Below are 25131 nucleotides of genomic sequence, written 5' to 3' on the forward strand. Positions count from 1 at the left end.
TATTTGTCTTTTACATAGACCTTTCCTTTGTTTCTTAACTTTCAGTGACTGCGTTCACGTTTGGAGTCCAGACAGCTTTTTTCACTGCTTGTCACAGAGTTCAGTTTGTTCAGTTTGGACACAGCTCTAAGAATTTCCTGAAGTTAAAATTCTTCAAGTGAGACTGAAATTTAAATTCTCTTTGCTCTATTGTAGTTTGTTTTCTTCACAAACTCTGCAGTTCACAACAGAATTAATCTAAAGGAACTTCACATAGTAAGGATAAGACCGTACAATATGATGTTACAGAGAGAACCCAACGGATCCAACCCATTCCTTTTGGCATTAGTATGGAAAAAATACACCTTCTTTCAGTGCTTCCTCTCTCCATTCGTTTAAATGTGTACGACCACAGTAAACACAAAAACAGAATCTTTATTTACCTCTGCAGCAGCACCAGGTCTCCTTGGAACACCTGAACACGCCCTTTAAGGCTGTTAGTGTGTTTCAGAGGTTTCTGCCTCTTCATGTAATCCCAGACAGATTCACTGTGTAGAGGCCAGAGCAGCTGTTCCAGTTGTTCTCCTTGTTTTGGTTACTGAAGATAATTCCTTACGACTCTGTCTGTATATTTTGGGCTCATTGACATTCTGCAGAATAAATTTAGGACATAACAGACAGGTCTGCATAATCTAAGCATCTAAAGGATCTGAAAAGAAACTGACTTCAGTTCTACTAAGTGCCCTCTTTCTGTGTCTGCGTGGTGTTCTGATGTACTGACTGTGTGCTGCTGGGAAACATCACTGACGATTGTTTTTTTCATGGAAAAATCAACCCAACTTTGGTTTTAAAAACTGTTATGGATTGATGGTAGTTTGTGTTGTGGTCTCAGATCTTGTTTTGTTTAAACTGTAAATCTCATTCCTCCTTAACAGGCTGATCCAAACTATTCACTGATACACATGCTACAAATATTAGGAAAACAATGCATGTCCTCAGCCTCCTGTTTCATCGTAGTTACATGCACAGTAACAGTTAAAACATCTAAATTCTTATAAAAACCCTGTGGTAAACTATGTTGACTGGTGTGGGACTCTTACATGGACATAACCAAACAGGTTAGTCAGTGTTTGTGAAACACAGTGTTTTAGTTCACTTTTTAAACCTTTTTAGTAGAGTAGTTATGGGAGCCCGATGCAGCGATCCTCTGTGATTTATTTATTTTTTGTAGATGCCTCCAGATGATGCATTATAGATGTAAAATCCTTACAACAATGAAATGAAGCATTTTTTAATACACAGCACTGCATTATGGCAATTCTTTTTTTTTTTTTTTTTACAGGAATTCAGCTTTTAATTTTTTTCTTTCTATTCCCAGATATTAAGAGGAAAACTTTTAAAATGTGTTTATTGGATTTACAGTTTAATGTGACACAAGCAATACAGTGAACACATTGGGTTTTTGTTGTTTTTTTTCTTGTTTAATTGACAAGATTGTCCGTTTTCTCCGACAGACTTTTTGTCAGAGAATGTTGGAAAAGTTGAAATTTGAGAATATTTGCAACGATTCATAATTTTCTTCCTTTTTTCATTTTATTTAAACAGTTACCTTTGTGATAAAGTTTGATCTTATTTTATTCAGATCGTTCTGTTCCTAATAGACAGAAATGATCGCTGTGGAGCGTTATGAGCTTTGTGACAGTAGTTTGTAGCACTGGGCTGTGAGTTTGGATGAAGTTTTACTCTATTTTCCTTTTATTCTGCCCACAGTTTTTCGTGTTTCTCTCGGTCATAATGACAAACAGGTTGCATGGCCTTACCAGAAAGTTCACTGTAGACTACACACCGCCTGATTTTATGTCTTTGACATGGTTTCCATTCTAAGTCAAAAATTCCAGTCTGTTTGCTTTAAATACTGTATAATTTCACTTTCTACGGGTTATCCTGCTGAGAGAAAAGGTCCTCCTTTGGGATGTTACACTGACAGAAACCTCCTCTGTTATACAGGACTCTATAGAGCCTTAAAACTGTTGATTGATTTTTACTACCTGCTGTCTGCTCATGCATGCTGCACACTGAGGATCCTCACAAAGAGCTGTCATCAAGTAGGAGTGTGCACAGTCACGTGCACGTGTACACACACACTGACAGCGGTACAGTGTGGTTGCAGGGCAGAAAGGTAGAGCGTGTGTGTGCGTGCGTGCATCAGGGAGTAATTGAGTTGAATTGGTTTTAATGGGACTTTATGGGATGTTTGGAGTTATTTCTGTCTGAGGTTTCCTCTGGCGTCCTGGCTGCTGTGGAGGATGGCTTGGCCCTCCGCCCAGCATCAGGGCTGCTCTACACTTTCTCCTCAGCTCTTTCATTCTTGCGCTCTCTCACCCTCTCTCTCTGGTTCTCACTTTCCCTCTCTCTGTGTTGTGAGAGAGAGACCTAGTGATTGTATGGCACCGTAGAGTGAGCGAGTGTTTGTGTTTCCTGTGATTTAACGGGGCCTCCGGTTCGCCGAGCACTCACCCCTCTCCACTAATCGCAGAGCGCCACTTTAAAGGCCCCAGCAAGTAGTCAAGCCTCGTTCCGACTCTCATTTGTCACGGAGATCACATGGTGGTGCATGAGTTAGGACCCTGTGGTGGCCGCGCAATTACAGGGTCGGTGGAAGGGAGCGAAGCCAGCGAAGCCAGCGGATCCAGCGAAGCCAGCGGATCCAGCGAAGCCAGCGAAGCCAGCGGATCCAGCGAAGCCAGCGGATCCAGCGAAGCCAGCGGATCCAGCGGATCCAGCGAAGCCAGCGGATCCAGCGAAGCCAGCGGATCCAGCGAAGCCAGCGGATCCAGCGAAGCCAGCGGATCCAGCGAAGCCAGCGGATCCAGCGAAGCCAGCGGATCCAGCGAAGCCAGCGGATCCAGCGGCAAGGACGACTCCTCGGTGGCGGCACAGAACTAAACTTTCTGTTCCTGTCGCATTTTGATGGACGGCCTGAGAGAAGAGGAGGCACAGTGTATGGGAAGATGGGGAGCCACTTACAGTGTGTGTGTGTGTGCGCGTAGGCTTACAGTACAAGCACAGCAGATTTTGTTTTAGTCATTACTACTATTTTTAAAATATTCCCAACCAGTTTGGTGTGTAAAAACACAGATCAAACAAATGAGAGCTGGCAGGTTTTTCTGGAAGGCTGCTGTATGTTTGCTGAAAACTCTGAAAGCACATTCTGTGATTCTGCACCAGTCAAACCGCATCCCAGTTTAGTTTAAGTATGTACTGTTTTATTCATGTCTGTCGGTGCGCTGTCCCTTTAGAATGACTCAGTGCTCTCACGTTACTGCATACTGTATATGCCTGCATGTGCCGCTGCTTTGTAGATGCTTTTTCATGAATGCATGTCAGAAGATTCACATCAATCAATCCTGAACTAGCAGTATTTGAAAAGCAGTGTGTGTCCTGGCACACAGTTTGTCCACATGTGTGTGGTGAGTGTGTTCACATGCCTTAGTGGGGCCCCTCCATCATCCAGTGTGTGTGAGTGAGTTTATACGCCATGGGAGAGTGACAGAGCTGACCTTTCTCTCTGAGGCCATGCCAGGTCATCGGCCGCCAGCCTCCCAGTGGGCAGAGCGCTGCGACTGAGCAAGCAGACTTCATGAACACGGAGTGGGACAAATGGATGGTTTCAGGATGGATGGTGGGCGGAGTCAAGAGCAAAAATGGGTGACGAAGATGAGACGGACCGCAGGAGGAACAGCGGAGTCAGGAAGGAGTCTGATGCAGGAAGAGACGGATCCAAGTAGTGTGGATAGGGAAAATGCTGAGGACGAGCTCCATGCTGCTCATTAGGTTTGGGTGTGTATGGGAATGACAGTAAACATGACATTTCCCGTGCAGCCAGCGGAACGACTCCGGCATCAAATAACAGCCCTGCTGCACAATGAGTAGTAAAGCTGTAGCCACCAGAACTGTTGCCCAGCCCAACTACCACCAGCCGCCACCAACCAGGAGCCAGAGTCCAGGCAGGGAGCACGATGCGTCCACATCCATCTTCCAGAAGTGAAACTCTGGCTTGAAAAGGGTCACCAATCACTGTATTTTCTTACTAAATGGAATCTGTTACCCAGTTACCAAGTTCATTTTTGAACATAAAGTCAGGTGCTGTGAGGCGTGAGAGGTGATCTGCCCAGTCGTATGCTGGAAAATGTCCACCCTCCTCGCAGATGAAACTGGTGTCACTGGTGATGTCACAGCATCCTACCGGACACTTTAGTCATATGTGTCCTTAGGAATTATCGTCTGATAAAATTCCTGTAGTAAATGACACGTTTACTCATTTACAGCTTGACATTTTAGAGATATTGGTTTTTCTCAGAAGTTAGAAAAGATTAATAAAGAGTTAAAAATGGTGCTTGACTCAGTCCAAGAATATTGTGCATTAGAGCAGATACAGCACAGAGCCGATAGAAATCTGAAAAAAGTGATGAAAATAGGATTTTTGTAACACTTGAAGTGTCTCCTGTTTGTTGGATTTGCACAAAACTGTTTCTATTACTTCTTATTCGTTCTCTTTACTGATCAGATCCTCAATTCTCGTATTTACATTTATTACTCTGAAGGAACGCAGCAGAATTAAGTGACGATAGGCATACGTCCATCCGTCCGTCCGTAATGATCCAACTGCAGCCTTGAGGGAGTACTGCACACTCTGAAAGCTTTTCTTGTTTTAATTTTTCATCTCTTATTACCCCAAACCTGTTGTTTCACATTTGAAATTACCTTTGACTTTGAATAGCTTTTAAAAGTGCTCATCGTCACCAGCAGAGAAAGATCTGTTTCAAACCAAACCACATTAGAACCTGTTCAGCTTCACACAGATTCTTTCCCCATCCTTTACTCCTCTAATGTGTTTGCCTTCCCTGGTGTTTCTTTCCAGATTTTCTACCATTTTCTCTGTCATTCTCTGCCTTAGTGCTGGTGCACAGTTCACTATGAAGCTGCTCTTCTTTTACGAAGACGATGCTCTTTGCTTCAGAGGACATGAGCCACTTGGTAATAAACTCATCAGGCACGTGTCCATGGTGTCACCATAACAAAGAGGTCCCCCCGCCAGCATTTCTTCCTGAGGTTAAATTGAAAGAATCATGGTGTCTTTAACCATCCTTTCCTCACTGAAAGCATATAATTTCTCCCCTTGGATTCATGTAACTGATCATCTTCTTACAGTGTCCAGTGCACTTCCTCTGGCTCCACCGCTGCCTTAAATGTAGCAGCTTTGCCCCCGTTGGGAGTCACAGTTTTAACGACATGAAAGGTGGCTGTCATGGGCAAATAAGAGGACTGGATGACTTCAGAGAAAAGGGTCAAACCGCATGATGAGAGTGGATGGTTCTGTCTCCTGAAAACCCTTCCAGCAACCGGAAGCAACCGGGTTAAAGGCTACAGCCACAATTACTATGTTGGAGCTGGAGTGCTGCACAGTGTCCTGTCAGAGATGTAAAAACGACTGAAACTGCATGCGTCTTTTTAATGTCTCTTGAAATTGTGTGTAATTGAACGTCAGGCGGTGAGGTGAGTTGAATGAGTTGGACAGCTGAGGTGTACGGCTGGCCGTGGACAGGTTGGAATGTGGCTACAGAAGCGTTTACATTGTCCCTTCTGTGTGGACGGAATGGCACGTTGAAGCAGAGGAAGAAATGTGAATCTTAACAAGTCTTTGCTTGAGAGAATGTACAACTGCTTGTTTTTAATCTTTCACATGAATTTTGTGCTGTGGAGTGGATGGCAGTGCTGGTCTGTGTTGGTCTGGATTTAAATCTGTATCAAATCCATTATCACAACATTTTATGCAGACTTTTAGTATTCAGAAATGAAGTAAGGTGGAGGTTCTATGTAGCACAACCATATGAAAATAAATCTGAAGTTGTACAGCCCTACACTCCCTGTCAAAAGTTTTGAGACACTTTCTCATTCAAATAAATTGGAACCCGTCTCAAACCTTTGGACAGGGGGTGTACACCGTCTGTATCCAGATATAACAGACGTCCAGCACATCCAGCTGTGGTGTTAAAATGCACCCAGAGTTAACCAGGCAGTGTTAATACGTTCAGCTGAGGCACATCGTTTTATTGTAGCGGTTTTTTTTCTTGGGTGACTGAAGTGGAATGACTTCAGCTCATCATATAAACTGCATTACCTGCTGTACCAGAGCACCCGCTGCCGCTTTGCTGTTCCAGACATTACTGCGTTTTACCATTTTTCAAATATATTGTCATATTATGCACTGGCATGCAAGACTACTTTTAGAGTGGTCTGACCTAAGTCGGCCCATGTAGACGCTTTGTTTAGGCTGCATGGATTTGGTACAAGTCTATTAAATGGGTCACGAGTTTCCCCAAGCCCCCAGTGTCTGAAATTCTATCCCACGATTTTGTAAAAACAGTGGCAGGCTCCTTTTGTGTGAAAAGCATCTGAAGAATGCACTCCTGATGCAGCGAGTACTGTGATGTGTCCCCTCAGGGAGATGACCAGCAGGGAGATCAGGGCGATGCTGGTGTCACGGTGTAAATTAAAGTCTGTGTGCATGTGTTTGCCTAAGCCGAGGAATGGGGTTAGCATCGGGGCGGGGTAGAAGATCGGGAAGCTGCTGTGTTTATTCACCAGACCTGCATGAGTCATCACAGACCTCACAGCTACATGTCATATGGAGACATCGCCCAACTCTCAGCCCCTCGCTTGATTCCTCCTCGCTGTGCAGATTCCCAGCAGTTGTTATTGTGTTGTTATTAACCTCCACATTCCTGAAGACAGTGTCACATAATCTGTAATATTTGTGTGCTGAACTCATTTACCTCAAACAGGATTCCTGAATATGCAGCCTCTTTCCTGCACTAATCTGTGCGTTCTCCTGCATAGATCACCTGACAATGCAGTGTTTCCAGTGTGTCCTGAAGCATGTTTTCATTAGTGACATCGTGCTGACTCATTTAAATGATAGTGTCCACAGATATTTAGTGCTTCACAGCCAAACCCTGGACCTCAGCAATGTAAACACTTGCCCGTTTAGTATTAGCATGAAGCCCCAGAATGCCTGCTGTGTGTGCCGTGTGCACATGTGATGCTTATTTTCAGCAGGTTATGGCAGTTTGGTTTGGTTTGTGGCTCTGAAGGGTGGAGAGGTATGTAATGTTCACCCAGCTGTGCTTAAATGAAATGTGCATTGTGCAGTGGAAAGTGTGTGCACGTTCTTAAACATGGCGCAGAGAGTCCACTCACACACGAGGCTCTGCACATTTCTGTTAAAGACTGAATCCCAAACTAGTGCAGGAGGTAAATAGTGAAGCGTGTCAGAGGTGTTTGTCTAATTTATCAACACAATTACAGCTGGACAGAGGAGAGAAAAGGTTTGCTGAAGCTGCAGAAAACAGACATAGCTTTGGTCTGGAGCGGTGGCAAACGGATGAGATTATAGTATAGTCCTGGTTTTATGCTGTGGTAGATAACGGGTGGAGCAGAGGCATCCTTCTGCAGTAATGTCAGGTTACAGAAAACCCAAATGCAAATGCCTGGGAGGCTTAGACCTCTAATGTCCATGATTGTCCCGTTGGCCCTGTGTACCAGCCTAAATCAGCCCTCATACTGTTGTGTCATATCCATTTTATGCACACACACACACACACACACACACACACACACACACACACACACACACACACACACACACACACACACTGAGGAAAGTAAGCAGATTTAGCCTACCACAGCAGGCAGTATGTGAACCACTCTTCCTTGGTAACACCCGTCTCCGGCCCACGTTCAGTAGCTCCACTCTCACCTCTACTCAGCATCTCAAACGTTCAGAGTACACACAAACACACAGGCCTTTGTGTGCAAATATAAAATGTATGCTGCAGCCTTCTTGGATTATAGGAAGTTGTTTGCGTGTTTTTTAAAAATGTTTGTTGCTTTTTCCATCAGCCGGTAACGGTTAAATGTAATTATCAGAGTTCCTGAGGGAGCTGAACTTCCATATGTCACCCAAGATAGAATGAGACGATAAAGCGTTGAATGTTTAGATAGTATAAGTCAGAAATCCACTCATCTGACTGCTGTGTGGTTGTGGTTATCATACAGTTTATTCATGTTAAAACATCTGTTGCTGATTTGTTTCTCTCTGTGTTTTTCAGTCGGTGGTGAAAACTGGACGTTTGCTCATCAGTCATGAGGCCCCGGTAACAGGAGGCTTTGCTGCTGAAATCAGCTCTGCAGTACAGGTGAGTGTGTGTTCATGTGGACTCATTTGGGATCTTCTGCTCCCAGGAGTAGGACTTAGTTCCCAAAGACACTGATCTTGGTCATTTGCACCGGATGAGAAACTCACATTTTGTAAAAAAGCTCACACAGCATGTTTCTAAAAGCCCCAGAGCCGTGGGGTTCCATGTGTGAGGGATGCTTCCTGTAGGTCATAAGCATGTCAGCTGTTTGTGGAGTTAGCTCATTGCCAGAAAGAACCCAGAAATGGACCCTTTTTCATTAGACATGATTTAGAAACTATTGGATTCAGAATAACTTGAACGTTCTGATGATGTGAATCTCACTTAGAAATCATAGCTAGAAGATTTTCATTAAGACTGTTCCTTGTGTCATTTCTGATACGTCCACAGTGGTAGATTTGTTGTAGGATCACAATCATGTGATCGTCAGCAGGCCGCTGAGGTAGTGTTCACTTGTTGCCATGGTTACCGTGCCGCTATCAGACGCCGTGCTGCTATGAATCCTGAACAAATCCGTGGATCCAAACTTTAAGCCGTATCACTGCTGAAGTCTAATCATTTGGTCCTTGTGTCATTTCTGACCGACCCTGAAAACTTCATTTAAATCCCTGAGTCTGTTTCTGAGTGATGTTGGTAACAGAGGAAGGATTCACACACGCTGATCGTCACATAACTCCGCCGTGTTCTTTGGTGGAATAAATAATCTAATTTACCTTCATTCTTTCAGTGCTCTAATGGATCTGGATGCAACAGTTTCCATCATGGTGATTTATGTGGTCTGTTGTCTGATCATTTCAGCCGTTCTAATACGTTTTGTGTTTTTTAAAAAAGTGTATCAGTCAATGATTTTTTTCTTATTTCTGTATTCCACCACAGTATTGCACGGTTGTAAAACAGTTTAGCTCCGCTTTGGTGAAGAACATCAGTGAATTAATTGTTTATCACGGTCTTCAGCAGTAATTTTTGTTGGTAAATCAGAGACATTAGTATCGCACATGTCTGCATCTTCAAACCAGAAACAGGAAGTGAATTCGGTGACATACGTGCATTACGTTTGCGCTGGGAGCTGCTATGATTGATGGAACTCACGGGAGGCGGGCCAAAATTGCGGAAAAGTTGCGGTGATTGGACAAAATTGCAAGGCCGCGCAAAATTCACTGAGATTGGTTGATTTCACGTGAATTTGTGTGATCGCAACATCGTGAATTCCTGGAGGGACTGTGAATTTTTTGACCATATCGTTTTGACACCTGCAGTTCAAAGTTTGGAACATCATCATAAAGAAAAGAGAGGTACTAGCAGTATCAGCACAACCCAATAATATTAGTAAGTTTTTCCATAGACGTAAAATACCACTGATATGCAAACTGATAGTATTCTGAAGCTCAGCCTGTTCTATAAAGTAGTACTGACCTTTTTAAAAGCCTCTGAAACATGGGAAACCTACAGAGCTACACAGAACTTATTTTGTACGTTCATGCTATTCGTATATAATTATGGATTCAGTGGGTCAAATTAGATTTATAAACTATTTCTTGCTGCTGGCAGTACTAAAGGTCTGGACGCTGTAACCAGGACATGTCAGAGACAGCTGAAGAGAAATTCTGAGCTAAGTACGATGCATGACTAAATGTAAAGTCCTCCTCTTCCCATCACTCTTAATTGCATCTACTTATGTGTGGTGAGGTGATTATCTTCAGTATGTGGGTTTTCTCCTTGTAAGGCTCTCCCTGTAGCCGTTAGTACCACTGTCCTCTCAATGAGCAGTGTGTGTCTCGCTTATGGCCGTCTCCTCAAAAGTCACATGACCTGGATGTGTTACCTGGATAAGATGGAGCTGTTGAACCAATGGATGGATCCTCTCCTCATGTACTGTCAGTCAGATGCTCCTTTCCTCCCTGTCTGTAAGGGCTTAAATGGCCAGTGAGTCATCCCCTTCATTTCCATGTTTCCATGTTTTCACATTGTGTACGGGTGATGTAAGTTGTTGCTGTTTTTACTGATTGCATTGATGTGCTGTTTTCATGGCCTCGGGCGTTTTGGATGTTCTTGCTGGAAAGAAACGTTTCAAATGGTTGAATGTGGCGCTTTAACAGGATGCAGCTTGACCTACAGGCCTCCATCACACTGTTAAAGTCTGCATTATGTTATAGATATTCTGTCTTCAAAGAGAAACTGATAGGCGTATTTAACACATACAAAAAGGCTTTCTAGCAAATAAACGACATGCTGGCCCACAGTAGCCTATAATGGCCAATAAGCCCTTCCTCTTAAAAGATGCGCTCAGATCCATTAACACTTCACAGATTCCAGACGGTTACGAGCACATGGCTCAGCAGCAGAATAAACCTACAGCATGTGAAGCTTTGCTTTGTGCCAACAGAAGCCAGAACCTGCCTGGTCATCTCACATCACCTTTCCCAACTGAACTTGAAAGTTTGAACCAAAACTTACTTTCATTTTGCAGAAGGATCCAGAGTCAAAACTCTGAAAGAAGTTGTGTGTTTGGACACATTTTGGCAAAAACCCACATGTTGTTAAATGCCAAGTACATGGATGCACAGAAGAGATTGGATTGTGCTGCTGGAGTGGTCGAAGAGGATTTTATGACTTTTTGATTATTTTTCCTTCAAAATTAAATTGTCACCAATGGAATTGATTGTAAACTAACTGCAGTCACCACAGCCTGCAGAGGTTTGTGAGCGAACACCAGAACACCTGTGAACAGCAGAACTTTTGGAATTGTGGACCTCTGGGCTGTTTCTATCTGCATGTCTGCATCATGACACTACATAGAAGTCAGTAACTCGAACCCAATAACATTTGTGGGGATATTTAAAGAGAAGGTGGAACAACACAAAACACTGGTAAAGAAAGACTTCAGTCTCAATGAGACTAACTTTTGTAGCATCAAGTTTTTCTGTGGAGCCTTATTTCAAATCTAATAAATTTAAACTGTTGGCTTTTAGTTTTACTTGTGATCGAATACACTTCTGTTCAACCTAAAGGGAATCCAATTATTGTAAGCAACATTTAGGTTATATTGTACATGGGTCTACTCACTTCTAATACTATTCCTCAGACTTCTGGATTGTTACAGAAAAATCCATTTATGGGTTTGATTTTCTCTTTTGTATTAAGGACTAGGAAGGGTAGAGTTCAGCAAGTTTCCTTTATCAGGCTGCAGCTACAACCCTCGTGACTTAATAATGTGTCATTGGCTGGCCCTTTTCTGAGAGTTTAACTGATGACTGGATGAAACAGAGCAGGGCAGAGAGAGATGTGGCTGAAGACGATGCTTTTGTGGACCTCAAGGAGGCACAGAGAGAAATGGTGAATCACCCTCCTTGTTTGAACTTTACAAACCACTGCAGATGTGACAAAAGTAGATTCTGATTCTAGACACTGCATGCTTTCGCTGATTGCTCGTTTGAAAGAAAAACACATTTTTCAATCAATATAATGCTGTGTAACTGTGAGCACCATATATTATGTGAACTATTGCCTGCTTTAAGCTGTTAGAAAGAAGTGAATATAACATAAACCACATACAATATTAAAAACAATACTGAGGTTTTGATTTCTCAGATCTTTTTTTACACAGTTTATTCACAACCACATACCAGCATGTATTGGACACTGTGACTAAGAGGGTCCCAGAGCTATTGGTGGGGTTAGATTCCCTGCACATAGTTTCACTGGTAGGCTTTTCCGCTGTACTTGTGTAATGTGAGCAAACAGAATCCAACAACCAGCCCAGGACGTCAAACTGAGCTGTGGTACTGTAATGGAACTTGGTTTAAAGTCTACCACTCTGGCCCAGTTGGTGTTAGCTGAAGATCAAGGCCTCCACAAATGCCTTCTGAATCACAATCAGACTACTGCTTGCCTGTCAGGCTTGTCTGAATGAGAAGCAGGGGGTGTTGTGCCCCACTAGTCCCTGTAGCCCCCAACACGTCTTCTTCCATCAGGCGAAACATGAAATGGCCTTTAAAAGTCAGTGTTTACACAAGGAGGCTTCTTTAAAATGCTTCAGTCTTTGGACTGCTCAGTAATGGCCAGAGGAACATAACAAAGAGCCCAAGGCATTGACTCAGCCTCCAGATTGCTCACATCTCAACCTGATCAAGCGTTGGTGGGATGCAGTAGAACAAGCCCAATCTGTGAGAACCCTAACTCACAGCTACAGAACCTAAAGGATGTACTGCCAACATCACAGTGCCAGACACAACAGAGTTTTTTTTCTTGTTCCCATCAGATAGCCTACACCCAAGCCTCGATTGACTTATACAAGTAGAAAACCTTTTATCTGTTAAGTTCACAGTCATTTTTCACTCATTCAAAGGGTTCACTGTGCTGACACTGCAGATCACCTGAGGTGCATCTGAATTGGAAGCTAAATGAAAGCCAAACCTTACCAGCAGCCTATGATGACTCAGCACAATGATGACAGAACACTCAGATCCACTTTTTTGATCTATACAGGTTTGGCTGTTTTCATGATTCATTGTAAATATGGTACATTCTGTAATTACCTCTAGATATTGTAGTTTTCATCGTAGCATGGTGATAAAGATAGCACTGGAAATGTTAGCTGACCATCCACAAAAACTATACATTACAGGATACAACTAAAGAGTTTTTAAAAGGCTTCCTTTGATGAAAATCTTTTAAATATTTTTTTTTGTCCTGTCAACATGTCAGTGGTTTTAATGTGCTGAAGACGGTCTCACAAACATGGAGTCAGACTTCCAAAGGTTTCATGTACCAACCCTAAGGAGCCAAACTCTGTGAACATCTGAGCTTTACTTGTCTTTTCCAGCATAGATTTCTAGGTTGAATGTTCCTAGAGTAGTTTTACAGTGCTTAGCTGAGTTGTGAGCTGCTGAGTGCCGGCTTTAGCAGTCAGGTAAGTATGGTTCATAGATCAGCACATTCTATAGGAAGCAATGGTGTCGTTACATCTGCAGCATTTTCAGGCAAGAAGGAACTTCACTACATCAGATTTTAGGACTTAAACCAACAATCAGAGAGTCTTCAAACCAACACCAGTGAAGGCCAGCGCTCTATTGAATTTGAAATGAGTTGGCCTTGCATTGTCTGAGCTGATAAAGCATGCAGTATTGGCACTTCCCTGCCCTTGTCTGACTCTAACCTCCAATCTGCGGGTGTTTCAGACAATCTCTGTTTTTTGTGCGACAGGAGACACAATATCATCACTGCGATTTTAAACTAAAAGTATTTTTACATCCTGTGCCACTGCTGGACACAAGCTTTTTGGTATTGCTATGTTGACATATTTTTATTCTGACATTTAAGTATATTACATATAATGATGCACTTCCCAAAAGATAAACACTGATTTGAATGAAATCTGAGTTGTGTGGCCATCCCCTGTCCAGCTGTGGTGGCACGCTCTCAGACTACTGTACTTTTCTCCCACTTCCAGTAAATGTATTTAGAGGAGATTACAGATCAGATCCAGACAAAAGGGCAAACTCCCTGGTACTGTCTGACTGGTTGTCTGTAGTCGGACAGAGAATAGGTCTGGAGGTTGTGATCTCGACCGCTCCCACTAATACGCTGTGATAAAAAAAGATTATGGTGTTCGATTCCTTTATTGGGGAAAGGTTGTTTTTTTTGGTAGAGTTTCCTGCAGAAATCCACTATTTCATAAATGCCTTGAATAAAGTCTCATTTACTGCTTATCTTTAAAAACACCAATGTCAGATGAATACAGTGGGAAAGCAGTGCTTTACAGTCAAGTCTGCACAGAAGCAAATTTATGGAAAAGCCGTGACAAGACAGCATCTTCTTTTGAAGCCAAGAGTTTTGCTCCAGGCTCAGTCTGTTCAAGTTCACTCCTGTTCAATGCTAACAATCTATCTGACAAAGTTTATTTCTCTCAATAAACGAGCCTTAACTTTGGCCAAGAAAACAGCATTTAACTTCAGCTGTTTGACAGTCATGGCATGCATTGATGATGTGAAAATGATCTTCAAATCAAGGCTGAAGACCGATTCTTTTAATTAATACCTACTTCTGAAGACGTGATAACCTGAAGACACCAGTCACATAGTATTGCTTTCTAGAGGCTGTGTGAGAAACAGAACATGCCTGCAGTCTGTCCTGTATGTAGAACAACTTTTCAGTGAAAGCTTTGCATTTTCAAAGAATCAGCTTTTCACAGTTCAGATTGAGAGGCTTTTTACGTCTACTTACATGCACTTTTAATACACAGCTCAGTTTTATTTCAATTCATTCTCTTCAGTTCAGTTTGAATACCCTCCATAGTCCCTCCGGTCATGGACTTGTGCCAGCACATGAAAGTAATGTGCTTAAGCAAACTGAAAGGGAAGAGAAGCGGAAAATGCCAAGATTATGGTTTCATATCACCGTAGTACAGCGGCTGTTGTCAGGATGTGCCGCAACCTGCTGGACAGAATCGGTGTCAGGTTGTTCTGAAGGAGGGTTTGTTGAACTAGTTGTCTCCATTCAGTGTACATTCATTAAAGCTAATCACAGTTAATTAGCTGGGTGGAGCAAAGTGCCAGTTGTGGGGCTCTGGATCCAGCTACCAGGCACAAAACAGCAGCAGAAACCCTTCCACAGTAAATCAGGTGGAACTCACCTTGGGTTCTGTGTTTACTCTGTCTGACACCAAAATCAGAGCCCTTATGCTCACTGGGTAGGCCTTAGCTGACTGTTTACTGGAACACTGATTGTCTTTACTGGTTTTACTGCAGATGGATGGTCCCTTCACCAAGTTTAAATTCACGTGAACATAACCCACATGTTGCACTGCTAGACTTTAGTTTGAGCTGTGAATTCAAAGCAGTAGTCCTACGGCCTCCCTCACTGAACACTGTTTAGTGTTAGGCTGAAGCCCACAGCAGATCCTGACTTACCGCCGTCTCCACCAACGTTAGATTTGCCCCCACAGATGACACTATTGAATCCCAGGTCTGGGTGAGTCAGCATTTAAAACTCCAGCTTAAAACTTTGGCTGTTGTAATGTGACATATTTCAGAGAAAAGCAGAGCATGTTGAAAGAGTTTTGTTTCAGGAGGGATTTGGTGAAATCATTCAGGGATTTTGCTGGATCACTAGAAAGTGTGGGGGACTTAGAAAGCACTCAGTTCTCTGTACGGTACAGAGCAGCTCCATCACTTGTGATGTTAGATTAGAAAGAGGAGTTTGAGGGGGAAAGTATAAACCAACAGAACCATGCTTTTAAAAAAAACAAAGAAAGGTTTTGCTAATTGATACTGAACTATATCATCTCTCTGAGCTGATAGAACTCACAAGCAGGTGTATTTATATGGCATCCAGTTAGCTGTTTCTAAATCATGCAGGATTAAGTGTGTCTTTGACATCTGTACCAGACAGAACAGTAAACTCACTTCAGAGTAAACACACATATAGAACTTGAAAGATGTTTTCTTTAATTTGCCAGGCCTTTAACCCTTCTTTGACATGTTTTTTGGCAGTAAACTTCCATTGGTTCACTTCCATTGATCATGCAGTGTTGATGAAAGAAGAAGGCAGCAGTTTGGATTATGCCAAAGCTGGCCATGCCGTCTGAAGTCCTACTTTTCCTCCACAGTCTTCCCACACTGCCACGTCTTTATCCAATGATGCTGCAGTGTTCCCCTGTAGTCTGAACTAGATTTATAGGTTTGATGTTTTCAGTATTCATCTGCTACATGGGCTCAATCTTACATCCAGTCTTGATCATTCTGTGTTTGTCTTCCCATTTGGCAGCCTGATGATCGTGCTGAAGTGTCCCTGTGCAGCATGTCAGCACAGAGCAGTAAGCCTCTGCTGCACTTCTCTCTCTGTGTCTTTCTGTTTCTCTTGTTGTGTTGATTTTTTTTATAGGCTGTAAAAGCACCGAGGCACAAAAGGGCTCCTCATCCAGTCTGACATTCCCCTGGACTCTGCCAGATGTTTTATAAGAAATGAAAACATAGTGTGAAACATACAAGTGTCAGAGTGCTTCATGGCAGCCAGTTGGTGGGTTCATAATGTGGGATTACATGGATGGCTGAATTTGTGATGCTGTCAGCGTCACAGAAAACACTCAGAATGTTCAGTATCAGAGAAGGCGTTCAGCATGAAGGCAGCTAGCTGCTGGGTTGTTGCTTCGGTTGCTGCAGTGGCTCTCAGGTCAGTTTAATGTGAAATAGGGTACTTCAGGTCTGTTTCTGCAAATCTCTGTGCATGTGTCCAAGTGTGTTCATTTAACTCATCAGGGGGTTTGTCCCATTTAGAGTGTTTTGGCCAACTTCATTCTGCTTATTCTCCATGGGAAGAGGTCAAAAGCCAATACAGAGACACGAGTCAGGGCTTGTTTTGCTCTCTGGCCAAACTGCCTGAGTTCTGTCCTTAGAGGAGCCTGAACGAGTCATTTCTGCTTCAGTTTTACAAATTAGTCTTAATAATGGAAGTGATTTTTTTTAAAATTCTAAAATAACTATTTTACACTTGTCCTGCTTTGTGTCACGTCTCCTTTGGATAATGTGCTAAAACACAGATAAACGCTAAACTAGTTGTGTGGAGTTTTGTAAATAGTTGAAGCTGAGCTGTTGAGTTTGGAGGAAAACACCCGCAGATGAAAATACTAACTCCAGCTAGAAGCTCTGGATGACGGTCTGTCTGAAGTAGAGACGTTCTCCTCTTCCAGCTGTCCTGAAGCACCTCCCAACCACACACTGTAGATATCGTCACTTTGAGATTTTTGTAACATAACTTTTTATTTATTTTTATATTTATTTTATTTTCAAACCGATGCACCAGAGACGTTATGTTTTAGGGTTGTCCAACCTTCCATCCATCACTCTGGAACACCTGAACAAAGAGAATTTCTCAAATGCTCGTTTAGTGTCAAAGCTTTAGTGATCCAGAAGGTCAAAGGTGGTCTTTACTGGGATAGCATAATGTTATACTTTTCTTAAAGCCAGCATTCAACAGCATAACTCAGGAACAGAAGTGGAAATGGATAAAACTAAAACTTGACTGATTAATGGAGGCCTTATTGACAGTCACTAAAACATGTATGTGTCATGCTCTGACAAATTTAAGTTGAAAGGAAAGCTTTGATAAAAAAAATGGATGTTTAAAATGGAGAGGAGTGTGAGGATGTGAATGCAGCTCATGAAAAATCTCTTCTCTGCTCAGCATTTAGTTTCCACCGTTCATTTCTTCATTTCCTAAACAATACCTGGTCTGTCTGTCTACAGAGCAGCCACCATGCAGTGATGGACCACATGTGCAGCATACATTCATCTCTGCTGACCACTCAGGATCGACGTATAGTGTGAAAACGTGGGCCTGCGTTTAGATCACAAAAAGGACAAATCAATATGTATAAGATAAACACACAGTGATGACTGCTCTGTCGGGATGTTGTGGTCTCAGAGATCCAACTTGTGACATGCTGGATCCAGATAGCTTTTCCAGAGTATCAAGAATGGCCTGAACATGTTAGCTTAGCTTTCCCGTCTGAGTAAATGACGTTTTAGAGCTGACATCTTTGAACCAGTAATGACAGTACATGTCTTCATCTGTTTGTTTGTTTCTCCTTGCAGGAGGAGTGCTTCCTTAACCTGGAGGCTCCCATCAGTAGGGTCTGTGGTTATGACACCCCCTTCCCTCACATCTTTGAGCCCTTCTACATCCCAGACAAATGGAAGTGCTTTGAGGCAATCAAGAAGATGATCAACTACTAAAACCAGGTAGGCAGTAGCAGGAAGCGAGGCCGTCTGTAGAAAAGATACGGCGGCTCCTTTTGAAGCAAATTATGACGGAACATTTTGTCATTTTCATACACTTAGTTTATATATCATATTAAACCTGCCAACAGCTACCCTGTAATCTGTGTTATTTATTGCAGTGCTGTTGTTAGAAAGGCATGAAAAGGTGACTTAACTACGACTTGCCATGGAGAACAACAACCATCATTAGAGAAAAAGTTACGACCTTTTCTCCGACACCAACAACCCTGTTATTTATAACCCTTCACTACACATATAGTTTATTCTTGTCCAGACATCACAGACTAATGCATTTACCATTTATAATCTCAGAATGCATTTCATGTACCAGCTCACCTGGTTTTTATCTGTCAGGTAAACAGGTGATATCACACCCTGGACTTGGCAGTAAACAAACACGACTGTTCAAAAGTTTGTGGTCTCCCAGAGAATTTTACATAACTGCACAAGGGTTTTCTAACCATCAATGAGCCTTTCAGCACCATTAGCTAACACAATGTAGCATTAGAACACAGGAGTGATGGTTGCTGGAAATGTTCCTCTGTACCCCTATGGAGATATTCCATTAAAAATCAGCTGTTTACAGCTTCAATAGTCATTTACCACATTAACTATGTCTGCACTGGATTTATCATTCATTTAGTGTTATCTTTACTGAAAAAAGCTGCTTTTCTTTCAACAATAAGGACATTTCTAAGTGACCCTGGATGTTTGAACAGTAGTATATAATGCTGTACATAATTTATTTATCATCTGGAGAATGCTGTACGAGCATCCCCGTTGTTTGGATTCAGGGATTCAAGGTTCTTAATTGTCTGCCAGCACTCGTATTCACATGAGGTGGCACAAAGTTGGTACTCAGGTCCCAGTTGTATCAAAGAAATAAATAAAGAAAAAAGATAAATAGACGTGTAAAAACTGTGCACACGTGTGTGTTTACATGTGGACCTCTGCCTCATCAGTCTATGAGGTAGAGGTCCATCTGGCCCAGTGCAGAGTGTGGCCTCAGAGGTACAAATAAGAAGTGTCCATAGCTGTACGCTTGTTAAATTGTGATAACTGTGAGCCAACTCCTGGTAGCCCTGAACTCCTTTCCTCTTCATTCATCCAGTCGGTGGAGACCTTCCAGGAAAAGACACTTTGTTGACCATCCAATCAGAAAGCAGGATCCAGATGGGCTCCATGTCCCGGTGTGTCCTCGAGCTAGAAGACTGCTACCATATTTCTGGATTACAGAAGAAAAGTGACTTGAGTCACTCTATATGGTGAAACTGTTTTAGCTTCATCTGGTAACATAACGCTCATAATTTCATTTCCTCCAAAGTAAAAGTTGGATGCTGTAGAGTTTAATGGTGTTTGGTTGCCTCTCTGTGCTGTTACTTTTAACTGAATGTGTCCAACTCTCCTCCAGTCTTTCTTTAGTTTGACATGAACTGAACTCTACTGTACTAACATAATAGATATGTGGTTTTTAAGGAAAATAAAATAATCAGAATTGGTGAAAACATTTGGTTTAAGGCTTTGAATTTCTTGGGATTTTACTGGGTTGTTTTGGAAGCAAAGAAAAATGCTAACGATGATCATGGGAAGGTTTTATTTGATGAATCTTCTGCTGAAGTCAAAGAACATATTTTACAAATGAATTTTACAACTTGTTAAGATATTTTGTTGTATTCATTTCATTTTTCGAGCAGCTGCTCATCCTGTTACTCTGTTGGGAAAATCTAAAAAACAGTTCAGTTATAGCAGCACTTTGATTTAAAGATGTAAAATCATGGAAAAAGTCATAGAATTTTATGCCATGGCAGCAATTCACAACTGCTGGGAGGTTTTAAGGCATTTCTGTTTTACTGGTGCCTCAATAATAAAAGTATCTGTTCTTGTTAAATGTCTTATAAATCTTTTAGATTTCAATCTGGAGAGTCATGGAATTAATGAAGATCACTGTTGGAACCCTGTCCTTTTCTGCTGCACGTGTTTCTCAGATAAACTATTAGAGAAAAGGACAAAAACAACCAGTCCTGCCATTCTCACAGCTAGTATGTGTGTAGTGATATTTTAGTTCCCTTTTTTTGATGGTTTGACTGAATATAAAGTTTGAGGTCAGGAAGTCTTTAGAGAGCCTGTTATGGTAGAACTTTTCTGTCTACAGGTGAAATTTGGGCTCAGAATGACGCCATAATCAACAGGTTTCATCCTTTTTGGATTGTGATCATTTCCAACAGACTTTGAGCTAAATCAGACATGCATTACTGTTGTACCTGGTTCAGAATGTGGACTAGATCAGAACCGTTTGGAAACATTAAAATCAGTAATCTTTATAATAAACTTGCATACCACATACTAACAGACATTTAGGCCTGACTTTTTAGAGTTCATTGTTGGAGGTGTGACCTCTGAAGCCGGTTCAGTGTGGCTGCACTTTCTTTGCATTAGCGGCTCCACAAATTCTGAAACCCCAATCAGAGATAACGAGCATCACAACAGCAGTCATCAGCTGTCTTTGTTACCCCAGGTGTTGCTCTCCAGGTGTTGCTCTCCAGGTGTTCCTCTCCAGGTGTTGCTCTCCAGGTGTTCCTCTCCAGGTGTTCCTCTCCAAGTGTTGCTCTCCAGGTGTTGCTCTCCAGGTGTTCCTCTCCAGGTGTTCCTCTCCAGGTGTTCCTCTCCAAGTGTTGCTCTCCAGGTGTTCCTCTCCAAGTGTTGCTCTCCAGGTGTTCCTCTCCAGGTGTACCTCTCCAGGTCTACCTCTCCAAGTGTTGCTCTCCAGGTGTTCCTCTCCAGGTGTACCTCTCCAGGTGTTCCTCTCCAGGTGTACCTCTCCAAGTGTTGCTCTCCAGGTGTTCCTCTCCAGGTGTACCTCTCCAGGTGTTCCTCTCCAGGTGTTGCTCTCCAGGTGTTGCTCTCCAGGTGTTCCTCTCCAGGTGTACCTCTCCAGGTGTTCCTCTCCAGGTGTACCTCTCCAGGTGTACCTCTCCAAGTGTTGCTCTCCAGGTGTTCCTCTCCAGGTGTTCCTCTCCAGGTGTTCCTCTCCAGGTGTTGCTCTCCAGGTGTTCCTCTCCAGGTGTACCTCTCCAGGTGTACCTCTCCAAGTGTTGCTCTCCAGGTGTACCTCTCCAGGTGTACCTCTCCAGGTGTTCCTCTCCAGGTGTTGCTCTCCAGGTGTTCCTCTCCAGGTGTACCTCTCCAGGTGTTCCTCTCCAGGTGTTCCTCTCCAGGTGTACCTCTCCAGGTGTTCCTCTCCAGGTGTTGCTCTCCAGGTGTTGCTCTCCAGGTGTTGCTCTCCAGGTGTACCTCTCCAGGTGTTCCTCTCCAGGTGTTCCTCTCCAGGTGTTCCTCTCCAGGTGTACCTCTCCAGGTGTACCTCTCCAGGTGTTCCTCTCCAGGTGTACCTCTCCAGGTGTTGCTCTCCAGGTGTTGCTCTCCAGGTGTACCTCTCCAGGTGTTGCTCTCCAGGTGTACCTCTCCAGGTGTTGCTCTCCAGGTGTTCCTCTCCAGGTGTTCCTCTCCAAGTGTTGCTCTCCAGGTGTTGCTCTCCAGGTGTTCCTCTCCAAGTGTTGCTCTCCAGGTATTGCTCTCCAGGTGTTCCTCTCCAGGTGTACCTCTCCAGGTGTACCTCTCCAGGTGTACCTCTCCAGGTGTTGCTCTCCAGGTGTTCCTCTCCAGGTGTTCCTCTCCAAGTGTTGCTCTCCAGGTGTTGCTCTCCAGGTGTTCCTCTCCAGGTGTACCTCTCCAGGTGTACCTCTCCAGGTGTTCCTCTCCAGGTGTTGCTCTCCAGGTGTACCTCTCCAGGTGTACCTCTCCAGGTGTTCCTCTCCAGGTGTACCTCTCCAGGTGTTCCTCTCCAGGTGTTCCTCTCCAAGTGTACCTCTCCAGGTGTACCTCTCCAGGTGTTCCTCTCCAAGTGTTGCTCTCCAGGTGTTCCTCTCCAGGTGTTCCTCTCCAAGTGTTGCTCTCCAGGTGTTCCTCTCCAGGTGTACCTCTCCAGGTGTTCCTCTCCAGGTGTTGCTCTCCAGGTGTTCCTCTCCAGGTGTTCCTCTCCAAGTGTTGCTCTCCAGGTGTTTTTCTCCAGGTGTTCCTCTCCAAGTGTTGCTCTCCAGGTGTACCTCTCCAGGTGTACCTCTCCAGGTGTACCTCTCCAGGTGTTCCTCTCCAGGTGTTCCTCTCCAAGTGTTGCTCTCCAGGTGTTGCTCTCCAGGTGTTCCTCTCCAAGTGTTCCTCTCCAGGTGTACCTCTCCAGGTGTACCTCTCCAGGTGTTCCTCTCCAGGTGTTCCTCTCCAGGTGTTCCTCTCCAAGTGTACCTCTCCAGGTGTACCTCTCCAGGTGTTCCTCTCCAAGTGTACCTCTCCAGGTGTTCCTCTCCAGGTGTTCCTCTCCAAGTGTTGCTCTCCAGGTGTTCCCCTCCAGGTGTACCTCTCCAGGTGTTCCTCTCCAGGTGTTGCTCTCCAGGTGTTGCTCTCCAGGTGTTCCTCTCCAAGTGTTCCTCTCCAAGTGTTGCTCTCCAGGTGTTGCTCTCCAGGTGTTCCTCTCCAAGTGTACCTCTCCAGGTGTTGCTCTCCAGGTGTTGCTCTCCAGGTGTTCCTCTCCAGGTGTTCCTCTCCAGGTGTACCTCTCCAGGTGTTGCTCTCCAGGTGTACCTCTCCAGGTGTTGCTCTCCAGGTGTTGCTCTCCAGGTGTTCCTCTCCAAGTGTTCCTCTCCAGGTGTTCCTCTCCAGGTGTTGCTCTCCAGGTGTTCCTCTCCAAGTGTTACTCTCCAGGTGTTCCTCTCCAGGTGTTCCTCTCCAAGTGTTGCTCTCCAGGTGTTCCTCTCCAGGTGTACCTCTCCAGGTGTTCCTCTCCAGGTGTTGCTCTCCAGGTGTTGCTCTCCAGGTGTTGCTCTCCAGGTGTCCCTCTCCAGGTGTTCCTCTCCAGGTGTACCTCTCCAGGTGTTCCTCTCCAGGTGTACCTCTCCAGGTGTTGCTCTCCAGGTGTACCTCTCCAGGTGTTCCTCTCCAGGTGTACCTCTCCAGGTGTACCTCTCCAGGTGTTGCTCTCCAGGTGTTGCTCTCCAAGTGTACCTCTCCAGGTGTTGCTCTCCAGGTGTTGCTCTCCAGGTGTTCCTCTCCAGGTGTTCCTCTCCAGGTGTTGCTCTCCAGGTGTTGCTCTCCAGGTGTACCTCTCCAGGTGTTGCTCTCCAGGTGTTCCTCTCCAGGTGTTCCTCTCCAGGTGTTGCTCTCCAGGTGTTCCTCTCCAGGTGTTCCTCTCCAGGTGTTGCTCTCCAGGTGTTCCTCTCCAGGTGTTCCTCTCCAGGTGTTGCTCTCCAGGTGTTCCTCTCCAGGTGTACCTCTCCAGGTGTTCCTCTCCAGGTGTTGCTCTCCAGGTGTTGCTCTCCAGGTGTTCCTCTCCAGGTGTTCCTCTCCAGGTGTACCTCTCCAGGTGTTCCTCTCCAGGTGTACCTCTCCAGGTGTTGCTCTCCAGGTGTACCTCTCCAGGTGTTCCTCTCCAGGTGTACCTCTCCAGGTGTACCTCTCCAGGTGTTGCTCTCCAGGTGTTGCTCTCCAAGTGTACCTCTCCAGGTGTTGCTCTCCAGGTGTTGCTCTCCAGGTGTTCCTCTCCAGGTGTTCCTCTCCAGGTGTTGCTCTCCAGGTGTTGCTCTCCAGGTGTACCTCTCCAGGTGTTGCTCTCCAGGTGTTGCTCTCCAGGTGTTCCTCTCCAGGTGTTCCTCTCCAGGTGTTCCTCTCCAGGTGTTGCTCTCCAGGTGTTCCTCTCCAGGTGTTCCTCTCCAGGTGTACCTCTCCAGGTGTTGCTCTCCAGGTGTTCCTCTCCAGGTGTACCTCTCCAGGTGTTGCTCTCCAGGTGTTCAGAGGTATCCGACTTTTCTTCTCCACAAAATGAACAAACAGCAACATTTGCTGAAAATGATGTATAACTCTGTAGTATTTCACCACTCAGTGCACTCTTAATAAGGCAGGCTGGTATTTTTCTGCCAAGGAACCCTGCAGAGTTAAGTGATGATCTGCATCTGTCTGTCTCTGAGCTATATCACTCTAAAACAGACTAATGGATTTGGATGAAATTTCCAGTGAAGCTCAGAAATGACTCAAGGACCAAGTGATCAGATTTTAGCAGTGATGCAGCTTATAGTCTGGATCCATGGATTGGTTAAAGATTTCTGTATCATTTTTAGATAGCAACACGGCGTCACTGTAACCATGACAACCAGTGAACACTACATCAGCTGATTGTGATCCTACTACAAATCCACCTCTGAGGACCACAAATTCTTCAAAGATTTCATCCGTCAGAAATGATCCAGCGACTGAGCAGCCTTGGTGGAGTACTGCGATCTCTGAATGCTTTCTTTGTTTTAAATGTGACGGCTGTATGTTAGAACTCTTAAACTTTAAATTCCATGCAATAAGACATGGTATTCATGATACTCTGCAAATCACTTCAGTTTCTGGCATAAACAGAGTAAAATGATAGTGATTGAAAGTTATCTGTTACAAATACCATGAACTAATGAAGTTTCTAATCAGTGTTCTATCAGCTGCAACATTTATGGGTTTACTGATCTACAGCTCAACAGGTTTGCAGATATAACACACATCCTTAGCTGACAGTCCGTTACCATGGTGATCTGGCAGGCTAAAAGACAGACACCTTTGTGAGACTTCATACCCAGTATACCTCGCTGACCCTTTAATCTTGCTTCATATTGTGGCAGTCTGAGGTTCACTGATACCCCCAACCAACACATAACAATCATACAACGTTTCTGCTGACAGTTCCACTTGAATGTGCTTCAAACACTGAGCTAAAAGCTAAAAAGTAGGATGACTAACAATATTTTCATCTGTCAGTCATTTCCTCAAATAATCCGTTGTTTGGTCTGTAAAATGTCAGAAAAGCCCAACCTGACATCCTCAAATGTGTTGTCTGACACTTTTAGTTTCTATGGAGTCATTTGATTCCCTGTTAATATGGTACCCACGTTTTCTTCCATCCTTATACGCACTCACCGCATACAAGAACATGAAAAGTAGAATTTTTTTCTTCCTTGTGTTTTTTTCTGTGTACTCTTTAACTCGCCACACAAGCAGCCTCTGATGTGACTCCCCTTGCTCGCCCTCGCTGTGGA

General features: G+C 43.9%; 2 protein-coding genes across 2 annotated transcripts in view; both read left to right on the plus strand.

Moving 5' to 3' along the window:
• The window catches only part of bckdhb (branched chain keto acid dehydrogenase E1 subunit beta), a 61122-nt gene extending 41602 nt beyond the window's left edge, over window positions 1–19520 (plus strand). The window contains exons 9-11 of the mRNA XM_022208989.2: window positions 8151–8237; window positions 17828–17974; window positions 19125–19520. Of these exons, the coding sequence (XP_022064681.1) occupies window positions 8151–8237; window positions 17828–17968 (228 nt within the window). The 3' untranslated portion in view covers window positions 17969–17974; window positions 19125–19520. The remainder of the gene's footprint in view (window positions 1–8150; window positions 8238–17827; window positions 17975–19124) is intronic.
• Window positions 19521–19595: 75 nt separating this feature from the next.
• Window positions 19596–25131, plus strand: part of LOC127536355 (uncharacterized) — an 8187-nt gene continuing 2651 nt past the window's right edge. Inside the window, exons 1-5 of the mRNA XM_051956365.1 lie at window positions 19596–19603; window positions 21621–22026; window positions 22237–22712; window positions 22909–22964; window positions 23623–25131. The exon at window positions 23623–25131 is cut by the window's right edge and continues 2651 nt beyond it. Of these exons, the coding sequence (XP_051812325.1) occupies window positions 19596–19603; window positions 21621–22026; window positions 22237–22712; window positions 22909–22964; window positions 23623–23885 (1209 nt within the window). The 3' untranslated portion in view covers window positions 23886–25131. The remainder of the gene's footprint in view (window positions 19604–21620; window positions 22027–22236; window positions 22713–22908; window positions 22965–23622) is intronic.

Source organism: Acanthochromis polyacanthus, chromosome 12 (assembly GCF_021347895.1).
Source record: "Acanthochromis polyacanthus isolate Apoly-LR-REF ecotype Palm Island chromosome 12, KAUST_Apoly_ChrSc, whole genome shotgun sequence".
NCBI lineage: Eukaryota > Metazoa > Chordata > Actinopteri > Pomacentridae > Acanthochromis > Acanthochromis polyacanthus.